A 20,472-nucleotide genomic window follows, 5' to 3' on the forward strand; every position below is an offset into this window, starting at 1 on the left:
CCCTAAATTGACAGAAACTCTCTGCTCTAATTTGGGCCGCGAGCTTGGCCACTTTACGTCGAGTTTACTCTCAAACGCGCACGTACGCGTCGTTTGCGTGATCTTTTTTAGCATGTTTACACTGAAAAAATGTAGCTATTGTTTGTCGAGACTTTTGTACAAACATTCACGTGTACCGAACCTGCTGGATTCTGTACTTTCTATCCTCGATCGAAAATTCGTGGGATTCGATTGGGCGGGGGGATATGCTGGCTTTGGAATAATACAGCTAATCTCAGCCATTAAGACTACAATCGGAAGGGTTGAATAATAATGCTATGAAAAAGATAAATGCTCTGGTGAACTCAAGGCACGGGAATATCAAGTTTGTTAGTGATGCGAAAGGGAGATTTTGAGAATTTTTAGTTTTATTTTTGGGGGTGTTGACATATTGATATCATTATCTCAGGAATTATCACTCAAAATCAAACAAAATTTTGTTAACTTATTGATTAAATATGAATTAAAATGTATGATAACAATACTGGAAAGCATACTCAAAATAATAGTTTTGATTTAATTCAAAAGTTTAATATGCGTTTCTTTATCCTTTCAGTATATAAACGTAAACTATAAAAACCCAAGCATCAATTAAACAAAAGTTAATGTTAAAACTTTCCTAAAATTTTTGGTAAAAGTTAGTAAACTTCTAAAGTCTCGGTCATGAAGTCAAATTTGGGGGTAACGAAAGAAAGTTCTTCGCATGTGAAATGCCGGAATGAAAGCCATAGCTCCAATCACTTAAAAGCTATGATCAAGGCAAATTCTTTACGGACAAACGGACAGAAAGACAACTCAACAACTTTATTCATCCTTATCTTCAACTAAGGGAAAAACATACACATTATACACCTGTACATAATGAACGTATTTTAAAGAAGTAAAATATGTTATTGATATCTATCTTTGCTAATTCATGAAGAATTGAACTTACAGTAGGATATCACTATACAAATTTAAATAGCAATTTAGCAATGATAAAAAAGAATAATCGGCAAGAATAATTACCAAAAAAGTAATTTAAACCTATATGTATCCTATCATTAGAAAAAAAAATACTTGAAAGAATTGTTGCATCAAGTGCTCAAAGCAAAGAGATGCGACCTTATATAGTGCATCACGCCATTTGTTTATCAGTCATATGACTTTTTATAAGCCTTGTTTCATTACAGTGGCTAGATTGATATTAACAAAGATTACAAACAGTAGTTTTACTGTGTATCAATTTTTGACTTATTTCTTATGTTGCATTTAGGCAGATCAAAAACAAAGCCACCTGCTTCTGATTTACTATGATTTTATTATCATTATTATTATTATTATGATTTATGACATACTTTAATCAAATGTATTAAAGTATAATCTTTGTTTACAAAATGTTAACAAATGCATAAATCAAAAATAAGTCTAATTAAACAAATTTTTGTGCTTGCGCGTTCTGAATAAAACCCCATATAGTGATATAAAAATTAATAGAAACATTTATCAGTTTTGTTTGATAAACAGAGAGTTATTGTAAACAGTAAAAGATGTATGAATATTGAAAATATACTAGTTATTTAATATCAGCATAATGTTCTATCACTAGTCCAAAATAATATAGAAATTCCCTTATAAAAATATTTTCTCATAAAATATACACATGAGATATCGCAACCACTTGAGTATGACACCGTATAATCTCTTCAAAACAACCACCATTTACACAATTTATTTGAGCAAAAATATATTCCAGATAAATCATATTTGATTTTAATGAGCAATGTACATAATGTCTATACGATATACATGTACATGTACTCTCATCAATACTCAAAATGCTTTCAGAATTAAATATCATGGAGATATATTTATCGAACAGTAGTGAACTTCAGCAGTCAACTAAAACAATAGAGATCAGAAGCAGAACCATTGTGAAGAGTGATCGTCCAATATTCCCTTTATTCTTGAATTAAAGGACGTTAACTGTGCTTCCTGAAGACCGTGTTGATGATAATAACGACATTCTTCATATCTTGATTAACTGAGCCAATGTTCCTTTCCTCTTTTTCAAACGATCTTCAATTTTATCGATCCTTTTGGACAGACCTTGAATTCTCAATCGAATTTGCAATAAATCCATTTCTATATGATCTTCAAATCTGAAATCATCCTTTGCACAAGACGCGAATTGTCCTTTACACATTGTAATACCTTGTTTAAAACGATATCCCATTTTAACATCCTTCGAGACTGAAGTCTTTCTAATAATAAATATGAAGTGTAGAGAAATTCATGATAAATGTTCCTACTTAAACTGACTGTATAAGAAAATATTTACTAGTTTGTAATATGCCCATAAAAACATACGCAGTCTTATTTATATAATCATTTATTGATGTGTACTTTTGCGTTTTACGCAGGTTACCGCATAGGAATCGGAAATCTCATTCTTACACCTGGGGCACGTGTTTTTATATAGATAACAATTGGAAGACTTCTGTTCCACCTTCAACGATGTAAAATATCAGTACGTTTGGTAAAACGTCCATCTGTTTGATTGTCCGTCTAGTATTAGGTCTGGTCTGTATACACAAACTGGTAAGCTTATTGATTACTTTGTGGCACATCCCTTGTCCGTCTAGTATTAGGTCTGTATACACAAACTTGTAAGCTTATTGATTACGTTGTGGCACATCCCTTGTCCGTCTAGTATTAGGTCTGTATACACAAACTTGTAAGCTTATTGATTACATTGTGGCACATCCCTTGTCCGTCTATTATTAGGTCTGTATACACAAACTTGTAAGCTTATTGATTACGTTGTGGTACATCTAAACCACTGTCAGTCACGCTTACACTAATAAAACACACAGCATTTCATTTACCTCCGTGTTCCAATCTCATAAGGAAAATTTAACTTGCTATGGTTATCCCATGTTGTCACAAAATAGTGGTTCCTCTTAATTCTTTCTAATAGTGCGACGAACTGTACAAATATCTATAGTTAGCAGATTTTAATCTCTTTAAAAATCAAAAAATCAAGAAATGAAATATAAATCAAAGTACTGAAAGAAATGGGAAGCGCTAAGCATATTGCTATTGGAAATTCATGATTTTATTTAATTTAAATTGCCTGTTGTATTGGAATGTAAGCAACATCTTGAGAGTGCAGCTGCACTAGGGCAAGCACAGTTGTTTGATACACAATCAAACATGTGAGTCTTCCTGTTGGGATATGAAATTCAACATTGTCTTATGCCTTTTTTTTTATTTTGAGCATTTTACATTTTCTTCTTCTATCAAAAGATCAATTAATTTTACATACATGAAATTGCAAGAAAATATTTTCATAAAAAAAATATATACTAATTAAATGATAGATATTTAGTCCAAACAGTAATGTATTTCTCAAACCTAACAAAAAAAAGAGAAAAAAAAAAACATGTTAACATAATTTCCTTCTGCATCGCCTTATATGAGTCTATAAGAGGTATATTTGAGTATAAATCGCAATTTATTGGAAGGGGGTGGTCGACGATTTTTCCGACCAAATTTAGATTATAAATGTAGCCATGCACTTGCTAGAAAATGTACATGACTGTATATTTCTAAATAATTTTGAACATTCGCTGAAATTCCTCTCATTTATATGCAACACCGATAGCTAAAATGTTCTGGTGATAATTTTTCATAATAAATTCATTTCGTATTTACGAGTGTTACAAATTGAAGATTGGCTGTTAGTGTCTGTGCTCTAATTTTAGAACAGTATTTTTTAAAGCGACGTTTACACAATTCTTTACTTTTTTATAATATGCTTCTAACGACGAAACAAAACGTGTTTAGAGGGGAAAAATATCCATGGCACTGTTTTGAAAATTTAAAAGGAATACTGAAAATAATTGCCCGTAATTTTTCTGCCGTATCTATGATTGATAATTTAGCAGACCAAGAAAGAAAAAAAACGGTATATTAACCTCGAGTAGTAATAAATCCTTATGAAGGTATACAAAGTTGTTTTATTCTGTTTTTAGGTAGTCCCCAAGTTGCTTAGCAGTCAAAACGACAACACGTGCACATCTTTACATAGACTTTTTTCCCCCTAGTTTCCTAATACAAGAATTACACTATTTGCTAGATATTTTTATCGGCGCTTTTGCAGTCCATTGTTACAAAAGTTCAATTCAGTTTCTTTTTTGCATTTACCTCAATATTTTGAGCACTGTTTACACAATTTTAAAGCACAATATTCTGAGAAATTAGTTTTCCTATTTGATTCCTTGAAAACACAACCACCAGGTGTCCTACATGTACCCACAGCCGCAAATTGCTTTTCATTGTGAATTATTTACATCATTTACAAGTATTTAGTACAACACGAAGTGCAGACAGTCTTGGAAAGCATTCCAGTCTGTTATTAATTGATACTGAGATGCGAAAATCAACTTCATCTATAGCTCTCTGCATGATGTAAGGGTGATAACAGGAAGAGTTTTTTTTAGTTACATTGTCTGAAATTAGGGCATAGGCGTAGAAAAAGAAATTAATTTAAATGAATATACGTTTTATTGAACGTACAATTTTATAATTGCGAAATTTTCTACTAAATAATTCAATTCCAGTACGAAGATTGAAATACTTATCAAAATCTCTGAAAGTTAAAAATTATAAAAGAGTTTTAAAAATATGTACTTATTTGATCACTATATTAAATGTACATGGCATATAATACTCCCTATAACTAAAAATTTGCGCCATGAATGTAGCAATTGTTAGCTACATGGTACACATGTGATGAGTGCCGACAAGATTTAGAATTAACTACAATGTATACATGTAGAGATAAGCATGACAAGAACCGCCCATATCTACTAACAGTGGATTTTTGTACAATCATGAATGTACATGCATATCTTTACCTACTAATTGACTCCTATCATGAGAACTGCACGTAAATCAGTGTTACACTAAAATAGCTAAAAGAGAGTCGGGAATTTCCAGTTGCATATTTTTAGAAAAACCAGTGAAGTTATCTAACTTGCTTAGTGGCGCTGGATCGGGAACGGAAGTAAATTTACGGCGACAGAAAGCGCTTTGCGCTGCGCTTAGCGCTTGAAAAATGTCATATACGAGGGCTGTTCGGAAATTAATGAGACAATTACATTTTCTCAATAAAGGACGAAGATAATTTATTGAAAATTCATCGTTTCATGTAGAACAAATAAAACACTTATGCAAAATTTCTAATTCCTATGATAATTAGATAAGATTCGGTGAAATGAAAAACATGTATATGTCTAAAGACCCGGAGCAGCATCGCTACGTCATTTAACGTTACGTCAGCTGGAGATGGTTTCGCACGTAAAACGATCGGGAAGAGGTTAATACTCTTCCTTCTTTGTTATCAAATAAAACATTACAAAAATCAAACAGTCTCTTTTCTTAAACTATTCTTTAAAAATGTATGCTGTAAATTGTTGTTGCTACCCCGGTGAAATTTTTCATGTGTGGGAAAGGATGACTTAGAATCATCCAGTGCCGATTTATGCAACGCGGGTTTAATACCGTAACGATATCAATATCGTACGTAACTCATTCATCCAAAGATTTTAATTTTACTGTGAAAAATAAAATTGTAAAAAAAATGTCAACCAATTGAATAACAAACTATAGCATAATATTTTTTCTCGTTGTTATTGTTTTAGAAGGTCGTTCATCTGGAAAAGAGTTCTACGTAATGCTATACAAAAATTTAGGTATGCTGGCTGCTCCGCCCGTGGCGTCAAAATCCATTTTGTTGCACTGTAAAAAAATAACTAGTTAATCATGTTAATGTCACGAAGAAAACTAGTAGATTCACTGTCCATACAATCACTACCTTAATAGTAGTTTTACCAGATATTGGTATATTTACTAGATAAGATTAGTAAATTAAGAATTGATGAGTAACTCTCACTAGATATCTAAGTATCTATACGACCCTCGCTCTACAACTCACTATCTTAACCAGTAAACTGAAAGTTTACTAATCGCGACCAACGCTTTACGAAACACACTAGTTAAATTCACTAGGTTTTTCTTTCAGTGCGTTGTTAGCAGATTTCTCTATCGCCCTTATTTTTTTTACGATCTCCGTATATCTGATCAAAATTATATCAAAGTTGCACAACATGAATTTGAAATGAAGCTGAAAAATTATACACTTAAACTGAATTATTTTCGCTTTTCATGGATCAACGTAGAGTTAGAACGTTGGTGTTGCATATATTCAATATCTGATTTCGTGACTGCTCTAGGTACCCCTACTATTGACGCATTTATATACCAATGTAGAGAAAATATTGAATATTTGTAAAATATTTCTTGCTTTTATTAATTCTTAGTATATGCCAAACGTATATGCAAGTTTTCACCGAAAGACGTTTATTAGAAAGCAAACTATACGCAATGTCTCGTATATTATGAAATGTAAATATCTTTTTAATGTTGTATGCGATACATGATTAAGTTGGACTAAAGCATCGATAATAATGCAAAAACATAGTATATATGTGATACATAGTGGTGCAATGGGATAATTTGCATAACGGGCAAAGCCCGTTATGCATAAATTATCCCATGTGTCCCACTATATATTGTTCATGTCCCTTGCATACTATACTAACTAGACAGTAATTCCTTATATTTCCATTTCATCGTGAAAAAAAATTGTGTTACACTTTAAAAATGTGGACATTTAAATAACACGAGGATTCCAATTCCAATTCAATCGTCTTCGCCCACTGACGTCAAACACAACGGCAGCCGCACGAGATTTGCATGCATATTAGGCCTCTTTAGCTCCTGACCTATTGACCTGCCTAATTTACATTCCGGAAGAATTATCAAGAAATTAACTCCGCTAACTTCCAAAGAGTTATCACAGAGAAAAAAAAAAATAGAAATGGAAATAAATTGTTTTAATAGACTCTTAAGCACTTATACTGTTCTTAATTTTTTTCATGTATTTTCATATATATATATGACATATTTTTTCATACGACTCATCTTCAGTCATAATAGTGACTTGAAAAAATTATTTATTCATTGTTTTCTTAAGGATTTTTTATTCTGTTTTTTTTTTAAGTGTTGTATAAAGAAAAAAGTCATTTCAGAAATATATAAATAATATATTTACCTTCATAAACGTGCGTCATAAAGTTTAGGGAAAACCATTTTTAACCTCAATATGTTCTTGATTATTGCATTTTATTGGATTAGGAAAACATTCAATTTTTGAGTTAGCTAGCGTAATGGCTAACGTCAAACCCAACCTTTTCAGATAGGATATAAATATCGTTTATAAACATGACTGGGACACTGTTTATTCATTTTGAAGAACATTCCATATAACTAAAGGTAAAAATGTGCACGCTTATTTTTCAATTCATTTTAGCAGTTTTAATTAGTAGTCATTTCTTTTTTAATATACCTCTATTTTCTCTTACTCAAAGAAGGGTGCAATTAATATCAATTTTGAATATGAAATTGCAAAATACAGTACATGTATTTATCAGCTAAATGTAATCTTAAAAATCATCAAGTAAGTGAATGGACATAGCATATATTATTATTAGCATAAATTATTATTCTTTTTATCTGTAAATTAAAAATATAGCGAGTTTTTCTTTTACAATAATAAACTATAAAATTTACTTATCCATAGACATTTTTAATCTCTTTTTATAAAAAAAAATCCCATCGTAGACAGTGTTCAGTAAACGGCATGCATGGAGATTCAAAAAGTATTATGGCAATCAATATCTCTAAAATATAGGAAGAAACCTTAAGATTGAATTGCATTTAGATATGATATACTTGAAATAAGAAATATAGAAAATATGAAAAAAAATGGATCGACATATATATTTTTCAGCTCGAAACCTTTAATTCATTGAGGTCCCTTTTATAAGAATTCCATTGTGTAAATTTTGTTTAATACAGAATTCTGTTTATTCCTACAAATGTCCTTGGAAGCAGTGTGCCTGGTTTGGAGTTGTCTCACTGTACATGGATTCTTTTTAAAACTCTTTTTTACAGATGAAGTCTTTGTTGATTCCCTGTCTGTTTGTATGTCTTTTATGCATTGATGCCACTTTTGCGCAGTGGAGTGTGTCAGGAGGAGTGAGTGCAGGCAGTAGTGGCTGGAAATTTGAGGCCAAGCTCACCTTTAAATGGGGAGGAAGAAAGCAACGCTCTACAGTAAGAATGAAGAACACTTGTCTGATTAACACATATGCTTCTGAAAGCAATTTCTTTAAAAAAAATCTCTTGGCTTAGTACCTTTTGAACCAAACCCAATCTTAATATAAACGTGTTTTGATGTTCATTATCAGTTACAAGGTATCTTTTACAAACTAAGTATCTTTTATTAACTAAGGGAAAAGACAAAAAACACCTTTCAGTATTTTTATGTACATGTAATTATAGCACTGTCAATATAGTTTTGTAGTAAGAGCAATAAATCTGACTTTAGACTGAAGACAAAATTAAATCTTCAATTTACATGTAGCTTTACATGTACATGTATGATAAAATCAAACAAAATTATCGTCAATATAACCAGTATAAGTCAAATAATCACTCAAATGACATACCGTCATCAAGAGATATTTTTCTGGAGGCTAAAATTTAGTATTTTATTTGCATTTCCGACGATTATCAAAGAAAATGTCTGGATGTAATATATGATAATTTATGTATTCTTAGATTATACATATAAAGTACAAGATTTTACCTATTTTAAACATTTTATTTGTAATTTTAGTGAACATTGCCGTTTTACAAGTAATTTATGATTAAATATTAGTGTCATTTCGAAAAATATAAATTAAAACCAGGTTAAAACATCAACTGATTTACTTGAAATTGGCATCCGATTTTGACAAAAAATGTACCGACTTATAAGCGGGTCAACAGCAAATCCCACCAAAGCAACGTCAAAAAATACAACCGACTTATAGGCGAGTATATACGGTACACATTTACCTGAATAATCAAACAAAATTATCATCAATATAGCCAGTATATATAAATTAATTACTCACATGACATTCAAATTAACTTGACTTAATGAAAGATTAAATAGCTTATCAATAATTTGATTACTTTGAATAGGTTTCCTAGTGGCAAATATTACGTTGTTCACTTGACACATATTATCTGATCTATTTCTTAAGAAAGAATGTTTTTTAAGATAATGAAAATGCTATAGGGCAATATAAGTTTTTAATTTATAAGTTGAAAAATGTACATATTTCCACGGAGGCAATTTTCATCGATTCTTTTTTTCAAATATTGAATCCCGAATATATATCAATATTTTTCTGTCGTAAATTTTAAAATATCATTTTCAATTCTTTATTCCATAAGAAACTACAAATCTTTGATGTTGTGATGTTTATGGTTAACAACAAAAGTGAAAGTAGCGTCAGACTTAACCCTTGTGACTATGCCCTCTATGATCAAAATGGCGACTTAGAGGTCACCATGACAGATTTTGACATCATCTTTGATCAAAACGTAGAAAACAAACATCAGCTGATTGAAAGGATGTTTGCTGAACTTGACGAAGATAAAGGTAAAATAATGATTTTAAGTTATAAATATTTATCAAATATTATAGAAAATGATTTTTTAAATTAATTTAGATTTAAACATTTATATATTAAGATGATATTGTTCCCAGAACAAGTTTAACTTCAGGGTAGCTTAGATACGACGAAACTAAGAATTAATGCATTCCAAGTGGCATACAATTTAAAAAAGGGGGAAACATAATGTTAAGAAAGATACTAGTAGCTTGATTGTTTCCTTGAAATGTTGTTCTTTTTTACTTGAGAGACACAAATGTATTCTTGTGATAGATGGTGCACATTTTTCTCAGCTGAGAATTATAAAACTTTTTAATCATTGTTTTATAGTTGAACTCCTTTGTACTTTTATATATAACATGCAAATAAGACGTGCTCTTTTATAGTCAAACGTCTCAGTGAGTTGATTCATATTAAACAATATTTATTCGAAGCGTCCAATTTTCTTTATTTTTCAGATAATAAAATTTCCCTCATGGAGTTTGAAAACAGAAAGCATAAAGTAATTTCCCCGCAGAGCTGTCAAGTCTGAAGAACACATGGTAAAATTTATACATTTTAATCAGTAGTCTACAACCATAACTTTCAAACAGTTTCCTTCTGTCAAACCCTCAAATCACAGACAAATTGAGTCAACTCTATATCATAACATACAATATGAGTGGAATTTAGCGAGACGCAAATTTTGGATTTATCCGATAATTTCATATAAAAATTTTAGCAAGAAATAATTTCATCGAATTTTTTTCTAATTATCCGCGATTTGGAACGAATAGTAATCAAGAAACTTTCAATGTTAGCGGATTTAACCTCTTGCTTATGATGTCAATATAAAAGCCTCGCAAAGCTTTCTCTTTTTGTGGTAGTTTATTAAGATAACATAAATATATCAAATACCTTATATATATATTGATTTTTTTTCTTGCAGAAATCCAGCAATTCTTATTAAACCGTCCCATTTCCTTCCATGAAGCAACTAGATAATCAATATATATGCCATTACATTAAATAAGGAACAGGATTTTAAAAGAACCTAAATGAATGTAATGCATCTGTTTATTATTATTTTGTTCAATAAACGGCTGATTTAAAATCACATTGAACTTTGTTATTTTTATTTAGTTACTCACGCATCGCAGGGGGTAATATGGAAGCATTCAGAATTTTCTAAGTGGACTAAATCAGTGATACATTATGACGTCAAAGTAGGCAAGATGACGTCAATTTTAGAAACACACGTTTTTGTGATATAGGTATTTAGAGATGGAGATGTACTTTAACTCCAGAAAATGAATAGAAACATTAAAAAACAGTAACAAAAATAAAATCTTTTTAGTTTGTTATGTTGTATCTGTCATTTGGATTAAAATCGACTACCAATGACGTCATAAATGTACGTCAAGTAACTTGGGAATTTATCATGGTATGAAAAAAGAATTTGGCTAAGACGACATGCACAAAGCCACGTAAAAGAGGGTTTAGAAGCAAATATCGTTAATATGTGAAATTCATACGGAATTCAGTTTATGAAGTTAAAGGTTAAATAATTTAAATTAAGTTTTTTATAACAGGTGAGGAAGTTCATTTTTATCTATTATATTTTCTTTCGAAGACAGTAAGCCATTAACGTATCCCAGTCAGCCTTTCCTCTGTCATTCGTGACAAAAATAATACAAAAGAACAACAGTAAGCTGGATATTTCAAAATATAAGATTTGTACAGATCGAATGTTTGACTTCTGAAATACTTGGGAGGTGCTGCTAGAATCCTGAGGTAAGCATGGTTTCACGAAAAACCTCGGGTTATATGTATAAAATCAAAAACATCGGGTAAGGTTTTCGTGCGAATGTGTGGAATGATTATTTACGTACCGGGCAGTTGGATTCTAGCAGCACTATTTAGGCGTTATAGATGTTTTCAACTATATTATTTACTGAAAGAAATCCGGGATACTGTTGTTCTATTATCCTAATTATTAAGGAACATATCGTTATTAATAGAAGTCACGTTATGACGTGGTGGTGGTACACATCTTTGCCTTAGACACTTTTTTATCTTTATGCAATAATTAATAATAGTTTACGTTTTATCAGCGGCTTTGGTAAATTATTAAACTTAATTTTCTTTAAAAAGTCTAAATTTCCCGAGAAATAATTTGAATGCTTCCTTAACATTCATTGTACCTGCGATTTTATCTACATGTACATATATTGCAGCAACACATTCTATCCATTCTTTCTTTACTTACTCTGACCATGTTGTTCCATTCACTTTTATTTTAATTCTCTTCCCATCTTTATCCATTGTTATTTACCCTTCTCAGGAAGAACCCAGTTTTCATTGTGTTTTATGGAACACACAACTTAAAGGAAACAGAAACATAAGGAGGGTTTGACCAATCAACAGGGGATGCTTATTCTTTCATGGCATCTAATCCTTAATCTAAAATTCTTAAGAGGTCTATGTTTGCTCTACTCCATTTTTATTCTGCTAATAAACCTTAAAGTAAGATTAATGCTCCTTATTTTCATATTTCAATTAATATTCTTAATAAAATGTTTTTTTGAAATAAAGTTTTAAACAAGATAAAACAAACAAAAACAAATTGATGTTTAGAACTGAAACATCTGAAATATTGCTATGTAGTGTAAGGGTTTAATGTAAGAAAACAAAATGGGAAAGCATATGAACAAGATTGTTCAAATTGAACTTATCAGTTTAGAAAATCAACACATTTGGATGGTAGGTTAACTTAATAAATGCAATAAATATATTGTGCATAAGATACCTCCAATGATAGTTAAATAGTTTATAATTTTTGCTGGAAAAAGTTCAAAATATTTTCCAACATATTTAAAATAAAATGACGACAAGGAGAAAAATATACTTTTAAGAATTTAGATAAGAATATGCCTTTAAGGTACAAAACGAAACTGCAGGTAACAGGAACTTAATTAATGATTTGTTATACCTAGGTCTGTACCTTAAGGATGGATTTTTGTCTGGTTTCTGACTACATGGAATATTCAGAGTATATATGCTTATTTATTTTATATAATTTCATGCAAGAGAATTAAAAAATGAAATTATTCTTTCCTCGTCACATTTGTACAATTTTAAGTAGAAATGGTAAACTGAGTATGAAATCTAGCAAGGACTATATTTTTTTGCGGAATGGCGGCGGATGAAAACATCTTCTACGATGGTCATTTAAAAAATACGTAGACAATGTCCTCCATCATCATATTATTTTTACAAAATTTTAGATCAAAGCATTTTTATATGTAAAAACATTTATTTTGTCAGTGTGTTAAGTTTCATTCCATTTGATTGAACGGAACTCCAGTTAAACAAAAAAGCAAGATGTTTTGTTACCACGGAGCACGTCAAAACAACGTCGAGAGAGTTTCTCAAAATTACTCTATCTTTTCATTTCATACACCTTTTGTAGCTTCTTCCCAATTCATAAAATCGTATCCATAGCCCTTGACACTTAGTTCGTAGCAATTGTTTGAGTACCTTAAGATAGTTTGTCTATGGTTTCAAATCCTTTATCGCGTAACTCTTGTTTGCACAAGTTCCACAAAAGTGAATCGCATATCACGTTTCATGTCTTTACTAACTCTTTGACAAGATTTTAAACTATAATTTATTTCTTTGGAGACCGTTTATGGTCCGATCCAGTCTCTAAAACTCCAAAAAGATTCATTTCCATTAATGCATAGCACATTTTGTATCTATTTCCTGGTTCATCAACCATTCTCAGAGTTTGTTTTGTAGGTTTCCCGAATGTAAAACAAAATTTCATCGCTACTTGTTGCTCCGTGACGTCCTTTGACGTCATCGTTTTTTGCTATTTTTCATGAAGTCCATCTGCCTTTAGAAATTAATAAATTATCTTTTAAATGAAGCCATGTATTACAATAAGTTTTAGCCTCTAGAAGTAATAGATTAATACTTGATTTAAACATTTCAATTTTGTTTCGTTTAAGCGCCATTTATTAGAGGTACGACTATAGACATTATAAAATGTATAGTTAGTAGATAACTCAATTTTGACCCAATTTTCGCTGTCTTAAATCTCTGATAATTTTGATAATCATCAAGATATTTTCCAATTTGTTTGCTCAAATTATTTGAATTTATTGTTAAAATATATGTACTAAATTTGGTTATAATATGACTTTAAAAAATTATAACAAAAGTCTACGACCTTTTTGAATGACCCTCGTATACTGCTTCTCAAAATAACTATAGAACTATAAATGTAGATCAAATCACACTTTTTACAAAATCAAAGTCAGAGATATTTGTAAATGTTAGAAATCAAAATTTCATTTAAAGGGTTTTTTTTCTCTCTCAGTAAATACACAGTAAACATTTATTGATATAGTAACATTTTGTATCTTGTTATTACAACTTTGCCATATATGAAAATAAGAAAAAAAAATAAATATACAAAGCATGTAAAATTAACTTAATATATATTCTGAAAAATGAAAAAATAGACAAATTTCGAATTAGCCACTGTCCATTTTACTGAAATTATTTATGTCACTTTTTGGTATAATCTTTTAGACATTGTATGGTAATATTTCTTAATCGAAAAAGAAAATGACATTTCTTATATATTAATAACAAGAGAAACTAGTTCCTTAGTATTTTTAGAAACAATTTTCAGCTTAATTGATCCTTCTCGCCAAGATTTGAAATTTAAAACGAATTTTTAATAACTCCACTTCCATTTGGTCTTCGAATCTTCGTTCATTCCTAGCACAAAACGTTTCACCTTTCACACATTGTTATTTCTTTTTATACGATATCCAAACTTGACATCAGCCGAGAATCAAGTCTTCCTTTCATATTAAGTATGTGTAGAGAATATCATTTAAAAAAAAATCCCAACTAAAAGTTATAAAGTACGAAAATGTTTGCTGGATTGTTTCATATAACAATTAAAAACAATATAAACAGTCTTGTTTATAGAATCATTTATTAATGTATACTTTTGGGTTTCATACACGTAACCACATGTCAGCGGAACATGTTATATTAACTCCTACAGCACGTATTTGTATACAAATAATAATAATGAATTTTACCGATAGTAAATATGGATTCTTCAGGTAAAACATTATCTACCTGTCTGATATTACATGTAGGTCTGTAGATTTAAGATTTTTAGCTACGTAATTAGATGACTTTTTTGGCATATTTGAAGCGGTATCTAAACCAATACTGTATTTTCCTTAATATACGCGTGGAATTAATTATCGCGTAATTTCGCTTGAAGCACCACACGCGAAATAAAATTACCCGCCATTAATTTTATAGTGCTAAAATCTATGTCAAATCTCTTGATCAACCGTCCATTCGCAAATTATTATTCTCGCGATTTAACGTTGAACAGCCAATTCGCGATAAAAAAAGTACTCTCGAAAAAAAAGGAATCTACAGTATTATTTTAATTATGTATATGTTTAAACTTATTAAAATAATGTTTTAGCTATATATCATATCTCCGTATGTCATATACTATTCTCAAAAGGAAATCTTTACTTCTTTTAAATTCAAAATTTTACAAAAGTTTTCGCCCTTTCTCTTTTGAAGATAGCATTTGCCTTTGAGGCATTCTACTTTAAACCTGGTCGCAAACTTGTGGGGCAAAGGTGAATTTCCACTATGAGCAACCAATTTCAATTTTGTCAAATTTGTCTTGCGAAAATATTCGGGAAAAATCTTAACAAAATTGAAAATAGAAATAATGAAAATGATTTCAGAAGACAAAAGTGTAGTGTACACATTAGCGCCATGCATATAAGGTTTAACATGATTGAAAAGTGAAGGAATCTTGGCATGATGGTCAATAATATTGAGGCAATGTGGAAAAAACTCTTGGTGACATCACTTTGATAAAAAGTTATCTATATTGCAACTAAGTACATATATTTGGAGAAAAAAAAATCACACATTCCTCTGTTTTGCCTTTATAAAGAATACAAATTAAAATATTAAATTTTTATTCTGTTTAAATACTTAATATTGTCTTGTATGTTGTATAAAATTAATTTAAACTAAAATATTGATAAAACTAATGACACATATTGTAAATGTGGTTTGTCACTATAAATATCACTGAAACGATAATTTCATATAGTATCATAATATTGTTTTACTTTTTTTCTTCCGAATATTAATTTATGTATTATGTATTTGTGCATCCTTATAAACAATATATTTTTTTTAAATCTTTGTATGAAATATATGAAGATAACAATTAGTATTTAAGGTCAGAAGTCCAGAAAAAATACATATCAGGAGCAGAGAAAAAACGTATTCTTAAAACATCAAAAGTGGAATCCGGTGTCATGGAGGAGGAAGCATTCCCTGCCGACCAGTAGCACTTGCCGCGTGTTCCTTGTGTTAATCAGGAAATAACGGGAAAATCTGTCGATAATTTATTGTGTAGATAATGACCTAATAATTAATACGTATTTACTGACAAGGTAATTTTATCGACCATAGAACTAACAAAATTATGAATTTAAAAGAGACTGCTGACATTCTTGTTTCATCAACTTTTCTGTCAATAAGTTACTTGTTTTAAACACGTATAAAATGAAATACAGGAAGATTATCAATCTTTGAAATCCATATGAAAGAAAAAGTCACTTAATGAAGCACCTTATCCTTTATACAAACAAAATCATCGATATGAAAATACTGTACGCATATTTTTAAGGAAAATCCTATGGAAATTCCCATTTTTAAAGGTAACGTCATTTTGTGTTTGGAAAATACAATTTTTTAAATCAACATATTAATGCACATTGCATGTTATTTTTAATGCTAACATTCAATTTTTCGGCATGCTGGAGTGGTATCCAGCGTCAAACTCGACCTTTCTAGACAATATATAAATATCGTTCTTAAAGATGACAGCAGGAATATTGTGTATTCAATTTAAAGAATATTCCATATGAGGTAAGAATGCGCATATTTACTTTTCACTTCAAATGAACAAACATTTTAATGAATACCGGTATGCAGTCAGATTTATATTCATTCAATTTTAATTTCTTTTAGATAATTTATTCCCGAACTTTTACTTGACTTTCTTTTTCAATATTTAATTAAGAATATACTACAAAAATACGAAGAATGTTTTCATTATGTCTTTAAACGACATTTTCTGATATTTTTGACAAAATTGAAATTGAAATAATTATATAACAACCATTACTTCTTATGAGCCAATATTCGATGAATCGATGATTTTATGTCATAGAAAAGTAAAGAAATATCGATTATTTAAAAAATATACTAGCTTATTTTTATGGTGCTTTTTACAGATGAAATCTCAATTGATCCCATGTCTGTTCGTTTGTCTTCTGGTCATTGATGTCACACTTGGGCGATGGGAGATTTCGGGAGGAGTGAGTGCAGGCAATACTGGATGGAAAGCGGAGGTCAAGGTCACATTCAAATGGGGAAAACGAAAGAAACGCGCCACAGTAAGAACTAAATGACACTATTTTTTCTGATATAACACAATTTCTTGGAGTTTGATTAGATTTGAAACCTAGTTTTAAGGCGACCTTCAGGTATGTGAAGTGCCTTTTTATGTACACTTCTACATCCTCATCTACAATTTATCTTTTGAGTCTTTTGAGTTTGCTAATAGAGAACAAAAAAGTTGACTTTTTGTATTTTTATGTTTTAAGAGCAATATATCCGTCCAAAAAAATTCTACAATGTACAAGCAGTTTTACATGAATATACTACAAATATACAAAGAATGTTTTCATTATGTCTTTAGACGACGTTTCTGATATATATGATAAAATTTCATTTTGTAATAAAATAAAATATTAATAAAATCAAAATAATAATGAGTAATTAATAACTTGCTCCATAGAAAACGTTTTTCAAACTAAATGTAAGAGCAGGGATTCCACTCCCTTTAGTATACTTCGCTATTAACCCCCCCCCCCCACTTGAAAAGCGGAAGGGTATATGGTGATCAGAATGACCGTCCTTCTGTACGTTCGTCTGTTAAGCTTTGAGGTACAATGTACCATCTCTTATCCGCAATTTCTCTAATACCACAAAATGAAATTTAATGAGACTTTCATAGAATCTTTGTTATATAATGTAAATGTGACTCCTTGTCAACTTCTGGATCGGACACATATTTCGGGTTTACAAGAGCAAAACACTATATATTTTTGTCATATAATTAAGTGATTTTTTGATATTCTTATTTTCGTAGAAATTACAAATCTTTGACGTAGTAATGTTTATGGTAAACACGAAAAGTGAAAGTAGCGTAAGAGTAAATCCTTGTGACTACGCCCTCTATGATCAAGATGGCGACTTGGAGGTCACCATGACAGATTTTGACATCATCTTTGACCACAACGTAGCAAACAAGCATCAGCTAGTTGAAAGGATGTTTGCTGAACTTGACGACGACAAAGGTAAATAAATAATATTTTATTTTATCAAATTCAATTTTAATATTCAAATAATCAAGATTAAAATAAATTGTTTTTGTTCAAAAGATTATATTCCAATATCAATGCTAACGCAAGGTTAGCTAGGATACTTGTCGTGGGAAATTACATTTTACATGCAATCTCTGGAAGAATTAAAAGTTGCAGATAATTTAAGAAAATGTCCTCAATATGAAATTTTCTTTGCAATTTTCATTACAGTATCATTTTTTAACATTGTGTCAGAGTTAAACTTTTCTGTACTGTTACATTGCATGCAAATACGACAATGTATCAGTTGTCGTATAGTCAACCTTCTCAACCAATTGTTTCATACTCAACAAAACGAATTCATGAAATTGTCAAATTGTCTTTATTTTGTCTTTATTTTTTTAGATAATAAAATATCACTCATGGAATTTGAAAACAAAAAGCATGAAATTATTTCCCCTCAGAGCTGTAAAATCTAAGGAACTCAAGGTAAATATATCGTATATTTCATGAAGTAGCCCACATGTAATATAATAACATGATAAGTTTTCTTATCTAAGATATGTAACACCAATATTATGGATTATGTTCTTTTTTTATTATACAGTTTTTTCCTTGCAAAATTCCAACAGATCTAACAAAATCAAACCAAATGAAGAATCCACATCAATACCGTTAGATGTATCAAGGTTTTAGAAAGAACCTCAGTTATTGTAATATAATACACCTGCATTTTATTAATTTATTTAATAAACGGCATTTTAAGTCATAATGTTCTTTGTTATATGTAAGTGTTTGCTTTGTTATGCCTTTTACATGTATGCACATAAGGCAGCAACAAAAATTCTCAATAAAGCCCTTTCTCTGGTAACTTATAAATAGCACGGAGCAAGGAATAACATCAGGAAAGATATAACTTTCCCCTCGATTGTAAATTTTAGAAGAACCTTCACTGCACTTCGACCTACATGTAATTTCAGGGTACCTTGTTTAGTAAGACTGACCCACTATTTTAGAAGAAAAGAAGAATATAAATTGTCATCTGTATAATGTAAAATAAATCCAAGTACTTCAGACATTATATAAGACTACGATAAAGTAGATGTAAACTTCATTTGCATGTATTTTTCCATTTGAGTACGCAAAAGCGATTTTACTATTCATTGCATCATTGTCTCTGATTCTTTTCCTCTATGAAAAAGGTTCCCTTTCTTTACTAAAAATTAATATTCAATTTAGTTATTTCAAAACATGCTCCTTTACTCTAAATAATTTCTCAAGTCTAATATTTTTTTTTTATCAGTGTATCGAGGGTTCTAGAAAGAAATAATAAGGACATAATTAAAGAATTGAATTTCCTTAAAAGGAATTCTCTCATTTCGAAAGTTACATTTACAATATTCATAGAGATGCATTGAAAAGCTTTTTAATACAATAAATCTTATCGAAGAAATATGTGTTGCAAAAATATCACAGTGACTATAATGGCATTTATCAAATAGAATGCATAAAACAAATTGCTTAAAAGTCCAACACAATGAATCAGTAGCTATATTTGTATTTTATGATCAGGTAAAAAGCTCTATTACCTTGGTTTATTGCTCTATAATTATTTATTTAAGAAACAAAATATTTGAACAACACTCAAGTTTTGATAAAGGAAATAAAATGAACTGATTTATTTGATATTTAAAAAAATATAAAACAACCAACATTTCCATATTCTTTACTTAAGCGGTTCTTAAGCGGATTAATCTTACCTTTTACACGTATTCGAAAGATGCTGAAAATTCTGTGTGCTCTTTGTTTTGCCGGAGTATATTCTCAGTATCTTGTAAATAAAAACAAACATTGTGACGAACGTGTTTCAGATGTATTCAGTAAATTGAAGTTCTTAGAAACAAAAATAGATCTATACAGAGAAGAAAATATGGAATTAAAAGCTGAAATAGAGAAACTCTCAACTTACTTGAACAAAACTAAAGGTACTTGTATTGTGTCTATTCTCTTCTTTTCATTTTTTGTTTTTTGTTTTGCTACTTCACCAAAGTATCAAATGGAAGATAAATACTAGTAGATGATATGTTCTGTACACTAGGAAACAAAACCTTTTCAACTGAAAACGATTGAATTCTATTTTTACTTCATTTTGATTTTTTTCTTATGGCGTTTTATCGATTACACAATTATAAAAAAAGATTAAAAGATGAAAAAATATCCTAAAATTTAGATGATGCTCCATTTGACTGTTGGGACTTATCACAAAGGGGTTTCAACAGATCTGGAATTTATCCAATTTACCCCTGGGGCTCGAAAGAAAAGAGTGTGTATGT

At 30.1% G+C, this 20,472-nt stretch overlaps 1 protein-coding gene and 1 long non-coding RNA gene across 2 annotated transcripts; both read left to right on the forward strand.

The window, feature by feature from the left end:
- The first annotated feature begins 8,126 nt into the window (after positions 1-8,126).
- LOC134276828 (uncharacterized) lies at positions 8,127-10,740 on the forward strand. Its single transcript, XR_009994123.1, has 4 exons — positions 8,127-8,262; positions 9,433-9,640; positions 10,112-10,195; positions 10,582-10,740. It is a non-coding gene; the product is annotated as an uncharacterized LOC134276828 (long non-coding RNA).
- Positions 10,741-15,512: 4,772 nt separating this feature from the next.
- LOC134276835 (uncharacterized) lies at positions 15,513-18,837 on the forward strand. The gene is made up of 5 exons (XM_062759124.1): positions 15,513-15,551; positions 17,006-17,167; positions 17,926-18,133; positions 18,545-18,628; positions 18,747-18,837. Exons 1-4 carry the CDS (start codon positions 15,513-15,515, stop codon positions 18,616-18,618), a joined length of 483 nt encoding a protein of 160 aa, XP_062615108.1. The 3' UTR covers positions 18,619-18,628; positions 18,747-18,837.
- The last annotated feature ends 1,635 nt before the right edge of the window (positions 18,838-20,472 follow it).

Source organism: Saccostrea cucullata, unplaced genomic scaffold (genome assembly GCF_032062105.1).
Source record: "Saccostrea cucullata isolate Sc308-1 unplaced genomic scaffold, CSIRO_AGI_Scuc_v1 ctg1039, whole genome shotgun sequence".
NCBI lineage: Eukaryota > Metazoa > Mollusca > Bivalvia > Ostreida > Ostreidae > Saccostrea > Saccostrea cuccullata.

Bases quoted from the DNA above. Each gene is read 5' to 3' on its own strand.
- LOC134276835 (XM_062759124.1), top strand. From the start codon at position 15,513: ATGGTCAATAATATTGAGGCAATGTGGAAAAAACTCTTG. The intron at 17,168-17,925 runs GTAAGAACTAAA...TTATTTTCGTAG, and splicing joins AACGAAAGAAACGCGCCACA to AAATTACAAATCTTTGACGT. The intron at 18,134-18,544 runs GTAAATAAATAA...TTATTTTTTTAG, and splicing joins TGAACTTGACGACGACAAAG to ATAATAAAATATCACTCATG.